The 19,141-nt window shown below is 37.9% G+C and overlaps 1 protein-coding gene and 1 long non-coding RNA gene across 7 annotated transcripts in view; one reads left to right on the forward strand and one right to left on the reverse strand.

Annotated features, from left to right (window-relative positions):
• The first annotated feature begins 347 nt into the window (after positions 1-347).
• Positions 348-19,141, forward strand: part of LOC147007350 (uncharacterized) — a 40,735-nt gene continuing 21,941 nt past the window's right edge. For 3 of the 5 annotated variants that reach the window (XR_015054242.1, XR_015054240.1, XR_015054241.1), the window contains exons 1-2: positions 348-1,873; positions 2,530-2,637. Coding sequence is in view for 1 of the 5 variants with exons in the window: in XM_085867286.1 (XP_085723412.1) it covers positions 1,826-1,873; positions 2,530-2,637 (156 nt within the window). In the remaining 4 variants the exon portion in view is untranslated. Of the gene's footprint in view, positions 1,874-2,529; positions 2,638-2,662; positions 3,542-19,141 lie in introns of those variants that run through there. The other 2 variants (XM_085867286.1, XR_015054243.1) reach the window with 2 other exon arrangements.
• Positions 18,015-19,141, reverse strand: part of LOC147007351 (uncharacterized) — a 2,172-nt gene continuing 1,045 nt past the window's right edge. The window contains exons 1-4 of one of the 2 annotated variants that reach the window (XR_015054245.1): positions 19,078-19,141; positions 18,812-18,970; positions 18,430-18,487; positions 18,015-18,215 (exon numbers count right to left, since the gene is read on the reverse strand). The exon at positions 19,078-19,141 is cut by the window's right edge and continues 1,045 nt beyond it. This is a non-coding gene — a long non-coding RNA (uncharacterized LOC147007351). Of the gene's footprint in view, positions 18,488-18,811; positions 18,971-19,077 lie in introns of both variants that reach the window. The other variant, XR_015054244.1, reaches the window with a different exon arrangement.

Raw genomic sequence — 19,141 nt, forward strand, 5'->3', positions numbered from 1 at the left:
CAAGGTGAAAACCTTCCAGATTAACAAAAACCTATGTTATATGTGGTATTAAGACAGTATTACAACATGTGACCTTTGACCTCGGCCTGACCTTGACCTAGGCACCCCAGACCAGGCACCCCCGTCAAGAATGTTTCTATGGGACCTGTATAGTGAGTGTGCAAAATGTGGCGCTTTAATCCAGCGTGTCATGATCTTGCCCAAAATTGGCGCTAAGCAACCGGACGATGACATATAGCGTTGTGCATGATCCAGCGGTCCACCACCACCTTTCTCTTTCCCGAGCAGCCCCGCCCTGCACTCACCCTCACAGCCCCCCCCCGCGCGCTCTCTGACGTCACCAAGCCGCACTGTAAAGAGTCCGCCCCTCCCCCCCGCACGCTCTCTGACTTCACCAACGTTCACGAAGGAGTGTGACACATCACTCAGAGACAGCAACGACCTTTTAGAGCCTTTCCCTATCATCAACGGTGTCAAGCAGGGCTGTGTTCTTGCACCTCCCCTTTTCTCCATCTTCTTCAGCAGCAGGCCATAGAAGATCTTGATGATGAAGACGGCGTCTACATCCGATATATCACACTGACGACACGATATATCTACATCCGTCAGATATCACACTGACGGCAGCTTGTTCAACCTGAGGCGACTTCAGACCCACACAAAGACCATGGAGCAACTGATCCGAGAGCTTTTGTTTACCGATGATGCTGCCCTTGTTGCTCACACTGAGACAGCCCTGCAGCGTTTAACATCCTGCTTCGCAGAGGCTGCGCAGCTCTTCGGACTTGAAGTCAGCCTGAAGAACACACAAGTCTTGCATCAACCCTCACTCCAGGAAGAGTACCACCCTCCTCACATCTCCATTGGCCAGTCGGAGCTGAAGACAGTCCACCAGTTCTGCTACCTGGGGTGCACCATATCTTCAGATGCCAAGATCGACAAGGAAATCGACAACAGACTGGCGAAAGCAAGCAGTGCATTTGGAAGACTCTACAAGCGAGTGTGGAACAATCGGCATCTGAAGAAGGGCACAAAGATCAACGTGTACCATGTAATCCGTACTGACCACACTCCTGTACGGTGCCGAGTCATGGGTTACCTACCGTCGTCACCTACGACTCCTCGAGCGTTTCCACCAGCGCTGTCTTCGCTCCATCCTCAACATTCACTGGAGTGACTTCGTCACCAACATTGTAGTTCTTGAACAAGCGGAGGTTTACAGCATGGAGGTCATGTTGCTGAAAACTCAGCAATGCTGGGCAGGGCGCGTTTCCAGAATGGAGGATCACCGCCTGCCCAAGGTCGTGCTGTATGGAGAGCTGCCCTCTGGCCACCGTGACGTAGACGCTCCAAAGAAAGGGTGCAAAGACTCCCTGAAGAAGTCCCTGAGCGTCTGCCAAATTGACCACCGCCAGTGGTCAACCCTCGCTGCCGATCAAGATGAATGGAGACGCTCAGTCTGCCAGGCAGTCTCCTCCTTCGAGTGCTGCCGCAGAGCCAGCCTTGAAGAGATAAGAAGGAGGAGAAAGAACCGGGATGCCTCGGCAACCATTCCTGACCAAACCTTTGTCTGCAGCCGCTGTGGTCGGATTTGTCTGTCCCGTATCGGACTCACCAGCCACCAGCGAGCCTGCAGCCGACGTGGATCCCATCCTTCTTGATCTTCGCCCACGAAGCAAAGCCAGAAGAGAAGACACATCGATGTGAAATTCATTTTGAGGGATCTTTTTTCACACACTGATGAGACTTGTCCCTCGAAGGAGTTTGTTTTGTTGTCTCGAGGAATTTTAAACAATCTCCATTCGAGATGTAACGAGTTCTTCACATGATGAGGCCTGAGCAGTCTTCGCGGTTTCATGACTCTCGCCTCTTGGTATGTTTATTTATCTTGTCATGAAACGGTGCAGGGATTGTCGGTTTGTCAATTCCTTCTGTCCCAATTTAGGGTATTCCGGGGTTGAAAGGTGACCAGGGTCCTCCAGGTGCACCAGGTCCAGCTGTAAGCACCAACACTGTGAACACATTCCTTGTAAACTGTTTGTTGACATGTCACTCCATTGTGTTTTATCGACGTTATACAGTATACCAAACGTAGTTTGTAAATATATTCCGAAGTTTCTTGAGTAGACACTTGGTGTATCTGTGGGTTTCCCACGTATGATGCACGCATTGTATGTGCGACCACGTCTGGTGTGCAGAAGGTGTTTGTAGGTACATGTTTAGTATATCCTTGGTATTTATGTGAAAAGTGCACTCAATGCAGTGTGTACGTGTTCTTCATGAAGTTTGGTAAAAGTTTGAACTCCAAACTCAAAGCCATTACTCTTTGTCATAATGAAACCGCTCCCTGTCCGACAGTCGTGTTCATGGATTTCAATCTTCACATTCTCCTCTTCCACTTGTTGATTTTGCTTGCAATTTGAAAATGTCATTTAATGTTGGCTCCACCTGGGGCTGACTAAACAAAGTCATCATCATCTTATGTCCAGATTTCATAAATTGTTTTAACCGTTGATCTGCCGTCATCAGGGCTCACCGGGCGAGAGAGGCCCAGTCGGTCCTGTGGGGCTAATTGGCCTTCCAGGTCGACCGGAAACAGCGGGGCCTGCAGGACCTCCTGGAGACAAGGGGGCACCGGTGAGTTTGATTGCTGGTTTCACAACTATCATATCATATGTGTTGATATAGTCAGCCTGTCATCCTGCTGAGGTCGGGAAAATGAGTGCAAAGTTTTTGGGGGTAAAAAGCCATTCAAGTAACATGCCTCGGAGTGGCGACCCCTCAGCCAAAGGAAACTGCCTTGACAGCCTCATGTGCCTCACAAAATTAATGGAAAGGTCGTTGTTGTGTGCAGACTCACTCACTGTCTCTCTCCCTCACACACACACACACACACACACACACACACACACACACACACACACACACACACACACACACACACACACACACACACACACACACACACACACACACACACACACACACACACACACACACACACCCATACATATACATACAAACACACATACATAAACACACAAACACAGATATATTATCTCCTGGTAAGTACTTACAAAAGCTATTTTATTGGAAGATATAACCTTAACTTATCCAATTGACTGATTTCCCAACTGCCCGAATCATCACCTGGGCACCGTTTATCATCGAGGTTTCGATCCGTTCAGCCCAGAACCTTTCCGATCGGCGGGTCCACAACCCCGGTCACAGTTTCACATCAGTCGATTACTCCACATCAGTGGACCCACAACCTCAAAGTTGTGTCCAGACAGTAAGTAAACACAGAAATGCAATATCCTTATTCAAACTTATTACTTGCAAAATAGAAGATTTTTCACGTATATTATTCAGTCAATTTTGTTATTCTGTCTGTTAGTCTGTTTGTTTGTCTATTTATTGCCGACAAGTCACAATTTTAAACCGATCACAACAAAACTTCACCACTTGGTAGAGTTTGTCATAAACAATCCGATTGTTTTGAGGTCAAAAGGTCAACATAGGCCAAAGGTCAACAACTTCGGTGAGATTTCTAAAACCCTTCAATTTTTATCCGATTGACTTGAAATTTGAAAATGATTTATATTTCTGGTCACGATATTCAACGAACCAATTATTTTTGAGGTCAACATCGGACAAAAGGACAACATAGGCCGGATTTCTGAAATTGTCAATTTTCATCCGATTGACTTGAAATTTGAAGAGGAATTCCATATTTGGTCATTGAATCCAACCATCAATTACTTTTTTTGGGTCAAACTTGTTTTATGGATTTTGCAAGTATCGTGCTCTGCACAACATCCTCTTCTTGTTTCGTTATTAGTTTTATTTAAAGTGTTTCTACGAATGAATAATTTCAATCACACATCACTTCATATGATAACATTAAGCGATAAACACTTTACCTTGTGGACATATCCATGACACAGCACCTCCATCGAACCATAAACACATACTGTCAACCAAGTATTCAAACTATTATGAATGATTTTAATGCATATGTATAACGTAGTTTATAAATAATATTTATTGGTTGTATTTATTGAAATCTAAATAGAACACCTTTATTCTTTAACACTTTATATATACACACGCACACACACACACACACACACACACACACACACACACACACACACACACACACACACACACACACACACACACACACACACACACACACACACACACATACACAATTAATTATATTAATTGAAGAATTTACCTCACTAAAATAATGAATTAATTATGATAACATCAAATGCAATAGGAACTTGTTTACATGAAAACGAACGAAACTTAAAAGGTGATGATGGAGTCCAAAGCCATTCTCACAAGACCTGATCAAACAATCAGACAAATATCCTTTGTTTAACATGATGGAAAAACCTTCTCAGCACGTTCCACAAAATTATCCTTTACTGAACAAATTCTTTAAAAACCAAGTCGCTGAGATGAAAAGACATTGTAACACATTTTAATTGGTACATTGACACCTGGAAAGGTGTACAAGACGACACGGAAACAGAAATTATCAACTTTATGATATACACTTGAACCAAAACCATTCTGTCCAACTCTAACCAACACATCCAGACATGCAGCAACTGTACAATCATTACCACTACTGTTTGTAATCAGGCGATCTGGATAAACCTTGTGAAGAAACCTATCAAAATCATAATCGTTAACCACACAAATAACATCTATATAACGACATGTATGAGAGAGCATCTGAGCTCATCCTCATTTTTTCTTCTTCATCAGTTTCTGCATGAATGAAAATTCACAGAAAACAAGAAAAATGTCCGCTCGTTGGAGGCTGCAATTCCCACCCATGGGAATGTACCCTGAACCTGTTGAAATATGATCCCACAAATAGAGACAAAATCATGAAACGATATAAAATTAACAGCATCCCAGAAGGCGTTCGTCGGGATAATGAAATCCTACGAAGCTTGGAATCTTGTACAATTTTGTGTGGAGCTGAGACACAAAACTCGAAATCTTTTATCACCAATTATGGGAGGGGTGAGGCTGGTTACTGGTTAGTTATCATTGATTAAAGAGGTTTGGTCATCTGATGAGGAGAGAGTGAGGACGCGGTGAGGCGAGTCATGGTGACGGAACTGCCAGGAAGAAGAAGAGGAATGTAACCGGATGGAAGGATGTGGTGGCGAGAGATTTAGGAGTCGTGGAATTGGAAGAAGAATGGTCAACTGACAGGAGGACATGGCGAAGGGTGGTCAAGTGGTTTTGTGTCAGTTTGAACCGGAGACAAGGGCTATTATTAATCAGTTTGCAGTCAGTCAAATTTCTATATTCATCTTTAAATTCGAAACAAGGGTTGGGTGGATACTCGAGAAGTATACACACTTCCCTCCAAGCTGTTTAGCCCCTGATCTCGATCCTGAGATAAACTATCATCCTTGTGTTTCACAAGCAGAGTGATTCATCAATGTGTGCACTGTCCCTCCCTTGATGTTAAACCGGGCATCCCATCCACCACAATTAGTTGTTGATGCTAAAGATTCCACATTGTCTTTGAGGAATAATGGACAAGTCATCTCCAGCACCCTGAACAATTTCAAAATTCCTGCACAACTCACCAAAATTTAAATGTCAGGCATTGTCAGCCAGTTGGAGGTCTTGGGCCAAATAAAACATTCCCCAGCTGACCCCACAAAAAGGGAGTAATAATAATAATAATTATTATCCAATTATAATTGGAGCTGTTGTAGTAGTAGTCATCGGAGTAGTCGTGGTGGTGGGTATTTTGTTTTTTCATTTTGAAGCAAAATTTCAAAGCATTTTTTGTTTAGAGTTTCGAGGCTCGTGGTGGAGCGAAAACATTTCATGGGTCAGGTCATAACAGAAGGAAGGGAGGGGGAAACACACGAACAGCAGGGCCGAGGGATGAAATGGAGGGAGACTTGGTAAAGTAAGGGATGAAGGGAAGAATGATGTCTTGGAGAGGACACAGAGGGTGAGCAAGATGGACACAACCACAAACTCTCAGGAAGGAAAAATTGGAAAGAGATTAGTTTGGAGGGGGGAGGTTAATGGGGGTTGATCTGAGATGGTGGTGAACAGCTGCCTTGAAGCCCTGAAGGGGAGAATGAGATCGAAGAGACCGGGGAAGTTGGACACTTTGTAAAAACAGAAGAGGAAGGGAAAGTAAGAATGATGAAAATGTAATTGTAAAAAGATGAAATGTTTCAAGAGATTTTAATATTGTATTTATATTTGGTGTGATACAAGCAAAACATGTATCGAAACATCCCTCAATGAATCAACAAATATACAATTTTTATACATATTGTTCCTATAAACACCTCATTCTTATAGAATCCTCAATTTCAAAATTGTGGTAAAGAAAAAGAGATTTGTTGAGATTTGTGGGAAGCAGTTTAGTGAAGGTGAAGGAAATGATTTTGGGGTTGTCTGGCTCGAGGGTGATTGTCAAATTTAATTTCCCTGTTCAACCTGAGACATGTTACAAATCCCAAACGCTTGACTTCATTAAACATGTCTGTTCCCAAACTACAGGCCTCTCACAGGCCCTTCTCATCTCGGGTTCCAAATCGTCTTTGAGGTACACTGACAAACAGCTTGCTTGGATCGTCACTTGTGAGCTTTCCATCATCATTATGGGGAAATTACATGTAATGAGATGGAGGTGAAGGGAGATGTTTGAAAAATGAAACAAAGAATTGCATAATCGGACAACTTCGCCCATCGAAGGAATAGCTGATTCTGCCCGACGTCATGCCATGCTTCAAATGACTTCTTACGTCATTGTGGGAATATGGACTTGAACAGTGACACACGAGGAAGGGTCCATATGGATTGGTGTATATCCCCAGACTGTGAGCCCCGTCCTTGACTTTCTCAATGAAAATTTTGAAGATCGCATAATTCTCAAGTTTCCAGACACAATTGTGGAATGTCATGGCCCAGAATCCAGATTTAATATGTGGGATTATTTTCGAAAGGGAATTTTGAAGATTTGATTCTTTCCACGAAAATCACAAACTCTCATGAGGCTGAAATGAATTGACGAGGACTCATGTTGTCGAATAGTAAACAGCACTTCGATCCTTTGGTTGGAGGAAGTATAAAGGCAAAACGATGGTCAACATTGAACTTGCTGTTCATCACAAATACCTCCTCAAACTCTCAGTTATATTTCTTGTTCATATTTGATTTCTACAAGATTATATTTAGACACGTTAAACCTGTTAAATTGCCCTTTGTAAATATGTCATCGTTTCATGGAGTTCCCTGGAATAATGAGGAAAAACAGGACAATACAGATTGCCATGTCTTTGTTAAAATCACAACCTGTCAAATGAATCCATGGGTTGTGATTTTTACAATGAAAACCAGACAAATAAAATGGGGTTTGAAAGCGTCCACAGGATATCACAACAGAACTCATGCACGTGCGCACGCACACACACACACACACACACACACACACACACACACACACACACACACACACACACACACACACACACACACACACACACACACACACACACACACACACACACACACACACACACACACACACACACACACACACCTGCAGACTTTAAACCTTCATGAGATTCACCCTTATTGAAATTGACCACTCCCCACCACCCAATCCTCATGGGCCATCTCTTATTAGTCTTTAAAAACCATTAAATTGATCATACTTTGTGGTGCATCGTTTCATCATTTGCTGCTGTGATTGTTAATTCACTGATCTCGTGTTTCATCTCAACAAAAGAGCCATAAATACTTTCCTCATGTGCTGTTTTACCTGATGGTTTCTTCATCAATCTGGTTTTATTGTTTTGCTGCTGTTATATTTATTTATTATCTTGCCAAAACGAAGTTTTTGCAAGATATGTAAGTCAGCTTGTATGTTTTTTTTATTTTTTTTGTTTGTCTGTAATCACGTATAAAAAATTCTGCAGAGCACAGTTATCATTGGAAATTTTTGTAACTTCGCATATCAGAGGCCTATAGCGGTCCCTTTCAGCACATAAAATTTTGAAGGTCAAAGGTCAAGGTCACTTTGTCGCAAATCAAGGGAGTCGACGAAACCCTTATTTTTTGAGTAATTTTCATGGAATCGTCTCCAAACTTTATGGGAATGTAGTATATGGTCTGGCGCTCAGCTGATTAGTTTTGGTGGCGATTGGCCTTGACCTTCATGGTTAGCGCCTGAGGTCAAACATATTTGACCCCAAGGTCAAATTTTCAAGTTTTAGGAACCATATCGTGTAGTACCTCAAATTGAACACCTCGATGAGTGCTTTCTAGATATGTCAAGCTTGAGACATTATGACGTCAGTAGGGTGAATATACTGGTTCTAGCTCACTTTTCCCCATGTAAATGAATGGGGGATTTTCAGCGATTCCCTTTTTTTTTCCCTAAAAATAAACCCCCTTTTTATCCGTTTTTCCCTGCTGTGCAGGGGTTTGGCTTTTTGTGAGGCAATGTTTTATGGCCGGATGCCCTTCCTGGACGCCTCTTACAACACAGGGATATGGTACACCTATTCTAACCGGGGTATACACCGGCCCAGTACACTGGTACTCATTTCGCCGACCTCAGATGGATGACAGGCTGAGTCAACCCCCTGGTGTTAATTCAGCAGCTGAGCGGGATTCGAACTCGGGACACTGGGATCCCAAGCCGCCACCCTAACCACTAAGCCAACACCAAGCTTTGTATATATATATAACCAGGCTATCCCAAGGTATATTTATTTGTCTCCCCTTTTAACCTGGAGGTTGATCAGCTCACTCATTGAACCTATAAAGATTTGTTCATTCTCAAATTCCTTCAATAGTTTAATTTTCTTTGCACAATAATCCCCATCTAAAATATTGACAAACAAAACATTTGAATCTTTATATTTTTTAAGATACCCCTTTTGTGCCATAACGAAATGATAAACTTCTCTTAATGCTCTTGTTTGACCACCTCCTGAGCCACATATCATTTTGAGATTATAGTAAATTGTAAATAAAGTAATATCAATACTTTATGATCAATAATGTAAATAAAGTTATGTAAATAAATTGTAAATAAATAATTGTAAGTAAAGTAAATAAAGGATGCTCATATATCAGGTGAAATGACATTTCGTTCAATAGTAATTAACGATCATTTTAAAATTACCTTTAATGTAAAAAATGTTGTCGTTGAATCTGATAATGAAAAAAAGTATATCGATATCGATGGTAATATACAACTGAAAGTATAGATGAATTTCAGTTTAAGTAAAGTTTTACTTTATAAATATGCTAGACTTTCCTGATTCTCCATATGACAAATTTGAGAATTGTCCTGCGTGTGAAAGCTTATAAACAATGTATATTCTGTGATTATCTTATAATTAATGATAATAAAAAATATAAAAAGGAAAATAATTCTTTTAGATTTACACCAAAAATGAATTACTTCACAAGATTGATTCGAGAAATGAATGCAAAGTATGAGGGTGACAACACACCTTTCCTTACAAGGGAAGAAACTGAACGTATAAGAGAAATGTTCAAAGGATTGTTGTTGTATATTATTCATGGATGTAATTTTCAGGGAAATATCAACACAAGATATTGTATAAATAAAATAATGGATTATCTTGAAATTAAACCTGAACTTAGGATAAAATATAGAGTTTCTAAAAAAGCCAATAATAAATTAAATAACCTGTTTTCCAAATATATAAATGAATGATTTTTTACCCATTTGGGAAAATAAGATAAAATTTAACAACCATAAAAATCTCCCAAATTCATTAAGATGTCTCATAGTTGGTTCAAGTGGATGTGGAAAAACCTGCTTACTTTTGAAAATGCTCCTCACACCCAACTTTTAGATTATGAAAATTTAATAATTTTCACAAAGTCGAGTTTTCAACCAGAGTATCAACTACTCTCACAAGGTTTTAATGCTGGTCTTCAAAAAGAAGATATAATCGGTTTATTTAAACATCAAAAAAACCTAAATGATTATAACATTGAAGATATAATTCAACTATTTTGTGACACACAGAGATGTAAAAAGAAATCAAATCCTATAACTTGTATTCTTAGTGATAATACGGATGATATACCGTCTCCCCAAGATTTGGATAAATCAAAAAAGAACCTCGTTATCTTTGATGATTGTGTTAATGAGAGAAACCAAACGGTAATGGACAGCTACTACACAAGAGGGAGACATTCTTCTTGTAATTGTATTTATCTTAGTCAATCGTACTTTCAACTTCCTCGTCGTTCCATCAGAAACAATGCTAATACTTTTATTTTATTCAAGTTAAATTCAATAGATATCAATAATTTTTGGAGAGATAATTGTTCTACATTATGTAGTAAAAAGAAATTTGAGGATTACATGAAGCACACGACTGAAAAATATAAATATATTGTTGTGAAACAAGATGAGATATTAAGGGATATATTTTTGTTTTATAAACAATTACATATATAAATGACAACTATTATTATAAATCTTGTGGGTAAATCTGCTTCTGGAAAAAAACTTTCATAAATCAAGGTTCTTGTGTAGTACAAATGAGAATATTGTAAATTTACTTAAAGAACACCCCGTGATACGCATTGTATCAACAACAACTAGAGCAATAAGACCTGGAGAAGTAAAAGGTGAAGATTATCACTGTATTTCAGTGGAGGAACATATGCGATTGAGGAATGAAGGTCAAATGTTTGAGGAGGTTTCTCTTGGTACAACAAAATATTCACATTGTAAGAGTGAGTTAAGGAAACTAAAATCTGGTGGTGTTGGGATATTAGAAACTAATCCAGAAGGAACGAGACAAATTATTAAACATCTGAGTGGAGTGAAGATTTTATCATTCGGTTTTGATGTTGATGAAGAAACTCAACGCAAACGTATGAAAGGCAGAGATGCAAGTATTAGTGAAGAAGAAATTACAACTCGCATTAATGTTAATAAAGAATTTGATGAAATATTTAAAGAAAAGGATTTATTTGAACACATCTACTTGAATGATGAAGAAAAGGAAAATTTCCCTGTTGATCTTTACAATTCATTAAATGATATTTTACAATAAATAAATGGATGCAAAAGAAAGAGCAAGAAGATTTAAGGAACATCAAGAGTTGGTTTCAAAAGTTGTAAAACAACAGGAAGACATAAAGAAGAAACGCAGACAGAAACTAACGGGCGAAGAAGCATATTGAACCAAAAAATATTGTTATAAACATTCAAAAACATGCTTCAAAATCAACGATTAAAGTTAAAAATAACTACAAGGTTGATTTCACAATTGATAATTCATTTAGAGAGTTATTAGGTTTCTCCTCAAAAAAGATTGAAACTAATGGGACGTTTTACAGTGATAATGTCATTCAAATATCCTCAGGAATAAATTCGGTGTTAATTCACTGTGATTTGATTGATGGTGCTTATAATGATGGAAAAAAAACAAATACAATATTTTCATTCAGCGCATACTCAACCCCAATTGGTTATAAATTCAATATGGAACCCAAAAATTTGGTTTATCTCCCTGTGTCAGGAAAAACCATACACAGAGTAAATTTTAGGATAACCGACCAAGATAATCGTGTGATTTCTTTTTATGGAGAAGTTATATCTATCAGAATTCACCTACGTGAAGTTTTCCAATAAATAAATACGATGGTTATTGTGAGGAAACACGAGTTGGGAAAATATAAAATAATTACAGGGGATGGGATGTTCCTTTCCCCATACTACAAGGGTGAAGGTATGTATCTTGGTAGAGGATACTCTAAACCTAAGAGACAAAGGGGTGTTGGACATCAATTTAGAGGAGATGGGATAATTGATACTCTCATGGGTATTGGTTCAACTATTCTTAAACATAAAGATCTAATTGGTTCAACTGCTTCTGCTGTGGGAAATGTAGCAGGTGCTGTAAAGAGTATAAAAGATGCTCAGAAGGAATCTCATAAATTACAAGCAATAAAAGAAATTAAGAAAAGCAAAACTCAGTTGTCCCCCAAGAACGACAGAAAATAATTCAAATACTTGGATCAGGGTTTCAAAAGTTTTAACATCTTTTTTCCTAAATAAATACAAGTATGGAAGCAATTGATAGTATCTATGATTTGGATGATACTATTATTATCTCAAACTCCACTAAAAAGAAGATTACTTCAAGGTAAATGCAATAACTGGAACAGACTGGAATACGAATGGTACAAAAAGTTTTGAAATAAATAATCAACAAACCTATTTGAATCTCTCCGAGAGTTTCTTGTTGTGTAAATTTAAATTCACTAAAGCTGGGAATAACACAAACGCTACACTTGTAAATGATTTCTTCTGGAAAATGTTTGATACTGTGCGTTTGTATATTGGAACACAAGAAGTTGAAGCGGTTGATTATGTCTCTGCTGTATCTGAAATGATAAAATTTACACTCTTCATTCAGTGATAGAATGGGAAAGGGGTCTGTCGAAGGTTTTATTCCTGATATGTCAACGGGAACAAACACAGACCCTGGATATATTCAAAGGAAAGGAGCGTATAATGATGATACAAAAACAGAAAATAGTTTTACTGTGGCGGTTCCTCTTAAAGGTATATTTGGATTTTGTGATCATGATAAAGTTCTGTATGGTCTTAAAATTAGATTTCAACTCCAAAGGAATGATAATGAAAATCGATTGCTTTTTGGTGTTGCTAGTGCTTTGGTGATCAGAATAAATTTGTAATTGAGGAAATGAGTTGGTAAAATCAGTGAATATACTCCTAATCTTAAAACAGAAGAGATGTTGAATCGAAGACTTAACTCAAAGAAACCACTGTGTATCACACCTCAAAAGAAGATGTCAACACGTTAAACTCAATCAAACTACTTACACGTGGAATTTGGGTGTTCTGGAAGGAAAGCCACGATATCTGTGGATCATTTTTAAAAAGCCAGATGGTGATACTGCGACTGATAAGAATAATGCATTGAGTGATAATGCTAAGGTGAAACAACTTCGCGTTTCTCTAGATGGAACATTTTATCCACGAGATAGATTGGAAATTAATTGGGAAAAAAATGATTTTGCTGAAGCATACAAGTCTTACCAAAAGGTGTGTGAAAGTAATGGAAATAAAGAACCTATTTTGGATATGACAGCATTTAAAAGTTTGTATACAATCTATGCGTTTGACCTGAGCGCGCAAAAGGAAACTATAAAGTCTAATCGAGTGGATACTTCCCTATACATTGAAAGAGGAGAGAGTGAAGAAGTTGATACATATTGTTTGCTTTTGGAAGAAACAGAATTGCAGATTAATACAGATAATGGTGTGATGATTAGTCTCACATAATTTTTTGTAAAATAAATGAGTGGCAAAGTACCAACTGGGGTATATGTTAATCAAATCAATCTTCATAAACTATCATCTTGTGTTCAAAATCAAAAGCCTTGTACGATTAACGTTAATACAATTCAGAGAAAAGGAGCAGTAAGAATTGATGTTTTGCTCACAAGAGAACAGGTTAAAATCTTGAATGACACTGGCTCACTTAAAATTAAAATGACAAAACCAATGTTGAAAAAATATTCAATAAGAGAGACGAGTGGAGGATTTCTCCCATTTCTAATTCCTTTATTTGCTGGTTTAAGTGCGGTTGGAGCATTGACGGATGGTATTTCAACAGCGGTGAAAACTGCGAACGAAAGGAAGGCTCAACTCCAGGCTCAAAAAGAATTGGAAAGACATAACAAAGAGTTGGAGGAACAAATTAGTGGAAGTGGTGTAATTGTAGATTTTGCTGAAAAACTTGAAGGTCTGCCTGATAAAGCGAGATTGTTAGTTGGAGATATGCTTTCTTCTATTGCACAAGCAGGTGTAAAATTAACGAAAAGAGGTAATGGATTATATCTTTCTAATAAATAAATGAGCATTGATGAGTGGTTGGAAAAATTTGGAAAGAATACAACATCAAATTTACAACTTGTCAAATATTGTAAGAAATTAAAAATTCATAATGTGGTTATTTGTATGAGAGATGAATTAACAAATGTGCCAAAACATACAAAGAATATTATTATGAACTTAGAAGATAATAATGGGAACGGTTCTCATTGGGTTTGTATTTTTAATAGTCAAGACAAATATTATTTTGATAGTTTTGGTCTTCCACCACCTGTTGAAGTCATAAAATTCTTACAGAATGGTGTTTATCAAACATTTCAAGTCCAAGAATTAAATTCCAAGTGTTGTGGTCAATTATGTCTATATATGTTATTTCAACTCAACAAAAATAAAAAATGTTATGATATTATTTTTAATCTAATATAAATGACTTATGTTGGTAAAGATGGTTCTATCTTTGGTGTATCTCAAGAACTGGATATTGATTTATCAAATTATTACACAAAGGCACAGGCTGAACGACATAAATATAATATAACCAAAAATATTAACATGAAAAATGCTTTTAAATTAAAAAATTATCCAAGCCCGACTGACGCGAATGACTTGGTGAGATTAAGCAATTTAACACAATATATATCCTTAAATAAAACGGCTGTGTATTCCAAAGATACAGAAGTGTTGATATTATCTCCAGGTCATACAGAATTCACAGTTAGAATTAAAATAAATTTTTATAAAGAAGGGCGTATCGTTTGTATGAGAATAGAACAATGGGGGTATGATATGAATGATTTAGGGTATAATTGGTCATTTAAAATTAACCTCGAAGACCTGGAACAATTAAATCAGTCTCGTGAGGAAGAATATTATCCACTTGGTATCGAGAATGAGTTTTGTGGGTCCACGATTAGTAAACAACAAATAAAAGAATTTAATAAGGGTAAATATAATAATGGTTTTGCCCTTGTTTATCTCATGAAAACAGAAAAAACAGGATTATATATAATAAGTAAGGAAATACAAAATGATTTAACTATGGGAAGATGGGGAGGTGTTTCGTGTCATAATATTATTCTAACATATATTTCTAATACATAAATGACAGCAAGAAGGCTTCAAGAAAATTATCATTTCTGTGTCCAAGCATACCTTCAAGAAAAGGGTATTCGGTATTTTAATAAATATGTTCTACAACATAAGAATGAGGTATTTTCAATAAAAGATTGGCATTATGCTGATGTTGATAAACCGACAACTTTAGATTTAATTACAATGTTAAATAATGAAAAAATTATAAAGTTAAGAAAAGGTAAGGCTCTTTTAGAAATTCAAAAGAAATTTTATTGGTTTCCTGTTGTAAAAAATTATTTTCGATGCAGGAATAACAAGAAATCCTGATGAAAATATGTATAATATTCTATGGGGTGTAAGTGATTCAAGGATAGTAAGGGATGAGGAAGGAGTTGAAGAAGAGAGTGAAGAGGAGGAAAAGGAGAAGAGAGAGAGGGAGGAGAGGGAGAAGAAAGAGGAGGAAAAGAAGAAGAGAAAGAAGAGGAAGAGGGAGGAGAGAGAGAGAGAGAGAGAGAGAGAGAGAGAGGGAGGAGAGGGAGGAAAGAGAGAAGAGAGAGAGGGAGGAGAGGGAGGAAAGAGCGAGACAAAATAAATATCAAAATATGGAAACCAGTGAGATTCAAAAAAGATTGGTGGTATTACAGAAAATAACTCAACCCACCGAGGAGGAAAACAAAGAATTGACAAGTCTATTTGCAATACTTTCGACAAGACTATTGTCATCGACAAGCTATTCATTTTAATTCAAGTTTTTTCTTAAATAAATGGAGGAGAGAGTGAAGGCATTTCTAAGGATTCTTTATGTTTTAAAAATTAAGATGCAAATGTGCATGTTGGAAACTAAAAAGGTTTTTGCACTCTGCAGGAATTTTTCACATAAATAAATGAGTTATTGTCTCAAATGTAAAAAGAAAACTAATACTAAAAATATTTCATATATTAAAAGTAAAAATAACAGGGTTATACAAAAAGGTATATGTTCGGTGTGTGGTTCAAAAAAAAATCAATTTATCTCCAAACACAAACTCGGAGGAGATATACAAAAGTTTTTATCAGGAAGTAAATTTACAACTACTGGAATACCAGGGGAATTACATCTTCCAGGGTATTCTTTCTGTGGTCCAGGTACAAATTTGGATAAAAGATTAGATGAGGCAGACAATCCTAAATCCTGGAGTCAGCCTATCAATAGAGTTGATGAAGTGTGCATGAGACACGATATTGATTATGGGAATACCACAACGTTGGAAGAAAAGCATGAAGCCGATAGAGAAATGTTGCATAATTTGTCTCTGATACAAAATCCAACCTTGAGAGAAAAAGTTGATCGGTTCATTGTGAAGAAGATGATCAGTGCTAAATTGAAACTTGGGCTTGGAAATTCAAAAAACTTATAGGCTCTAATGATGCCATTAAGACTGAAGAGCAATTAGCTGATGAATTACATAAACCAATATTCACAAAGTTTCAGAGAAGGAAAGTTTATTCCAAGGAAGTAGATTATATATGGTCTGCTGATTTGATTGAACTCAATAATGATAAGGGGTACAAGTATGCTTTAACCGTTATTGATTTGAGGAGTAGATATGCATGGGTTGTCCCTTTAAAAAACAAAACAGGTAATACTCTTATGTTAGCTTTTCAACAGATATTTAATAAAAGTAAGAGAAAACCTAAAAAATTGTGGACTGATGAGGGTAGAGAGTTTTATAACAAGACATTTATGAATTTTCTAAAAAATAACAGTATTACATTATACAGTACCTTTAATGAAGGGAAGGCAGTTGTTGTTGAACGTTTTAATCGTACCTTAAAAGAGAGACTATATAAAAAATTCACACAACTCGGTTCACAACAATGGTCATCTTTTATTCAGGATATTGTGGATAAGTATAATGACACGATTCACACGGCAACAAATATGAAACCATCAGAAACATTTACAAAATTAAAATATGAAAAAGAGATTAATGTCAGAAAACCTAAGTTCAAAGTTGGTGATATCGTAAGAATATATAGGTGGAAATCTCATTTTGAAAAGGGTTTTACTGAACGATGGATAAAAGAACTTTTTTAAATTGTTGATGTAATAGATACGGTTCCTTGGACTTGTAAAATATATGATTTGGAAGCGGAAGAGATTTTAGGTTCATTTTATTCACAGGAATTACAAAAGACAAAGATAAATTGAAATTTTTTGACTCCGCCCCTTTTTAACTCCACCCACACAAACCCCGCCCACACAATCCCCGCCCACACAAACCCCACACAAACCCCACCACACACAAACCCCTCACAAGCTCCAATAAATTGAAATTTTTTGACTCCGCCCCTTTTTGACTCCACCCACACAAGCCCCGCCCACACAAACCCCACCACACACAAACCCCACACAAGCTCCACACAAGCTCCACAAGCTCCACACAAGCTCCACACACACACAAGCTCCACCCATATTCATCATATTCACATAATTAGTGATTAGTTAATTAGTTCCCCACACACAACATGTTTATTTAATTAAAAAATTATCCACCCATCCACACAAGCTCCACTCATCCACCCATCTCTCCACCCATCTCTCCACCCATCCATTGATCCACACAAACCTCATCCACATTCGCCCCTCCCACATAAGCTCCACCCACATAAACCCCTGCCCACATAAACCCTGCCCACATAAACCCTTCCCACATAAGCCCTGTCTACACAAGCTCCACACAAAAACTCCACACACATAAACCCTGTCCACATAAACCCCTCCCACACAAGCTCCACCCACATAAACCCCGCCCACACAAGCCCCACCCACACAAGCCCCACACACACACACCCCGCCCACACAAGCCCCACCGAAGCCCCGCCCACACAAGCCCCTCCCACACAAGCCCCACCCCCCTCATCCCCCCTGTGCGCCCCCCCACCTTTGACCCACCACCTCCCTCATCCCACCCCCATCCTTCCCCACACACACACATGGGGAGGGGAGGGATGGGATGAGGGGGTGATGGGTCATTGGGGGGGCGCACCTACCCTCCCTTCATGTCTTGATTCTTTTTTTGTAATTCAGAATCAAGTAATTGTATACAAAACAAATATAATTTATTAATATTGAAAATATTAAATATTCATTTGCGAGAATGTATAATCTTTCCCAGCAATCTTCTCCAGATGTCTTGTGATTTCGAAACTCAGACACCATATTCTGTTTTGAAACAAAAAGTGGATAATAATTACATGGTAATATGAGTAAGCCTCATTGACCACTGAATTAACACACCAGGAGCCTGTCATCCTTTCAAGGTCAATAAAATGAATTCCAGTGTACTGACAAAACCACATCCAAACTAATGATGCAACCAACATTAGACGACATTCTAAAGAGAGAGTGATATTAATAATAATTCAGAAACATTTACCTCCAGAAAATCATGTGTTGTACAAGATTGCTTCAACAGCTGATGTTGTGTGATAGTGCTGAAAAAAAAAAAATAATAAGTCAAGGGTATAGATGAAGAGACAGACAGAGAGAGATACAAACAGACAGGGAAAGCAACACACACACACACACACACACACACACACACACACACACACACACACACACACACACACACACACACACACACACACACACACACACACACACACACACACACACACATACACACACATAGACACACACACGTGTCTCACCATTGGTTTAATTCATTCGAGATCAGAGACCAGTCATTATAAATCATTGATCTCTTCAATAAGAGCAGAGAGAGGTAGGTAGAAAGACACACACACGTGTCTCACCATTGGTTTAATTCCTTCGAGATGAGAGGACGTGATAAGACTTCGTACCACTCATTATAAATGTCTTTCAATTCTCTTCTAAAATCATTGATCTCTTCAATAAGAGTATTAATTTCATGCACCTCGTCGTAATATGAAAACTCAATTTCTCCCAACGACCTGCCAGGAAAAAAAAAATATATATATATATATATATCAGAATTATCATGATTTAATTAATAATCATTTGCTTCATCGTTCAAAGAGAAAACCATACACAAACTTACCAACTCTGTAGTGAGCTGTTGTCTTCATCAGAAGAGAGTGAGTCCATGTCTCAGTTGTAAAAAT

The sequence above is a fragment of the Eptatretus burgeri genome, unplaced genomic scaffold (assembly GCF_056783735.1).
Source record: "Eptatretus burgeri isolate ZD-2024b unplaced genomic scaffold, Ebu_testis_v1 Ebu_testis_scaffold_278, whole genome shotgun sequence".
Taxonomy (NCBI): Eukaryota; Metazoa; Chordata; class Myxini; order Myxiniformes; family Myxinidae; genus Eptatretus; species Eptatretus burgeri.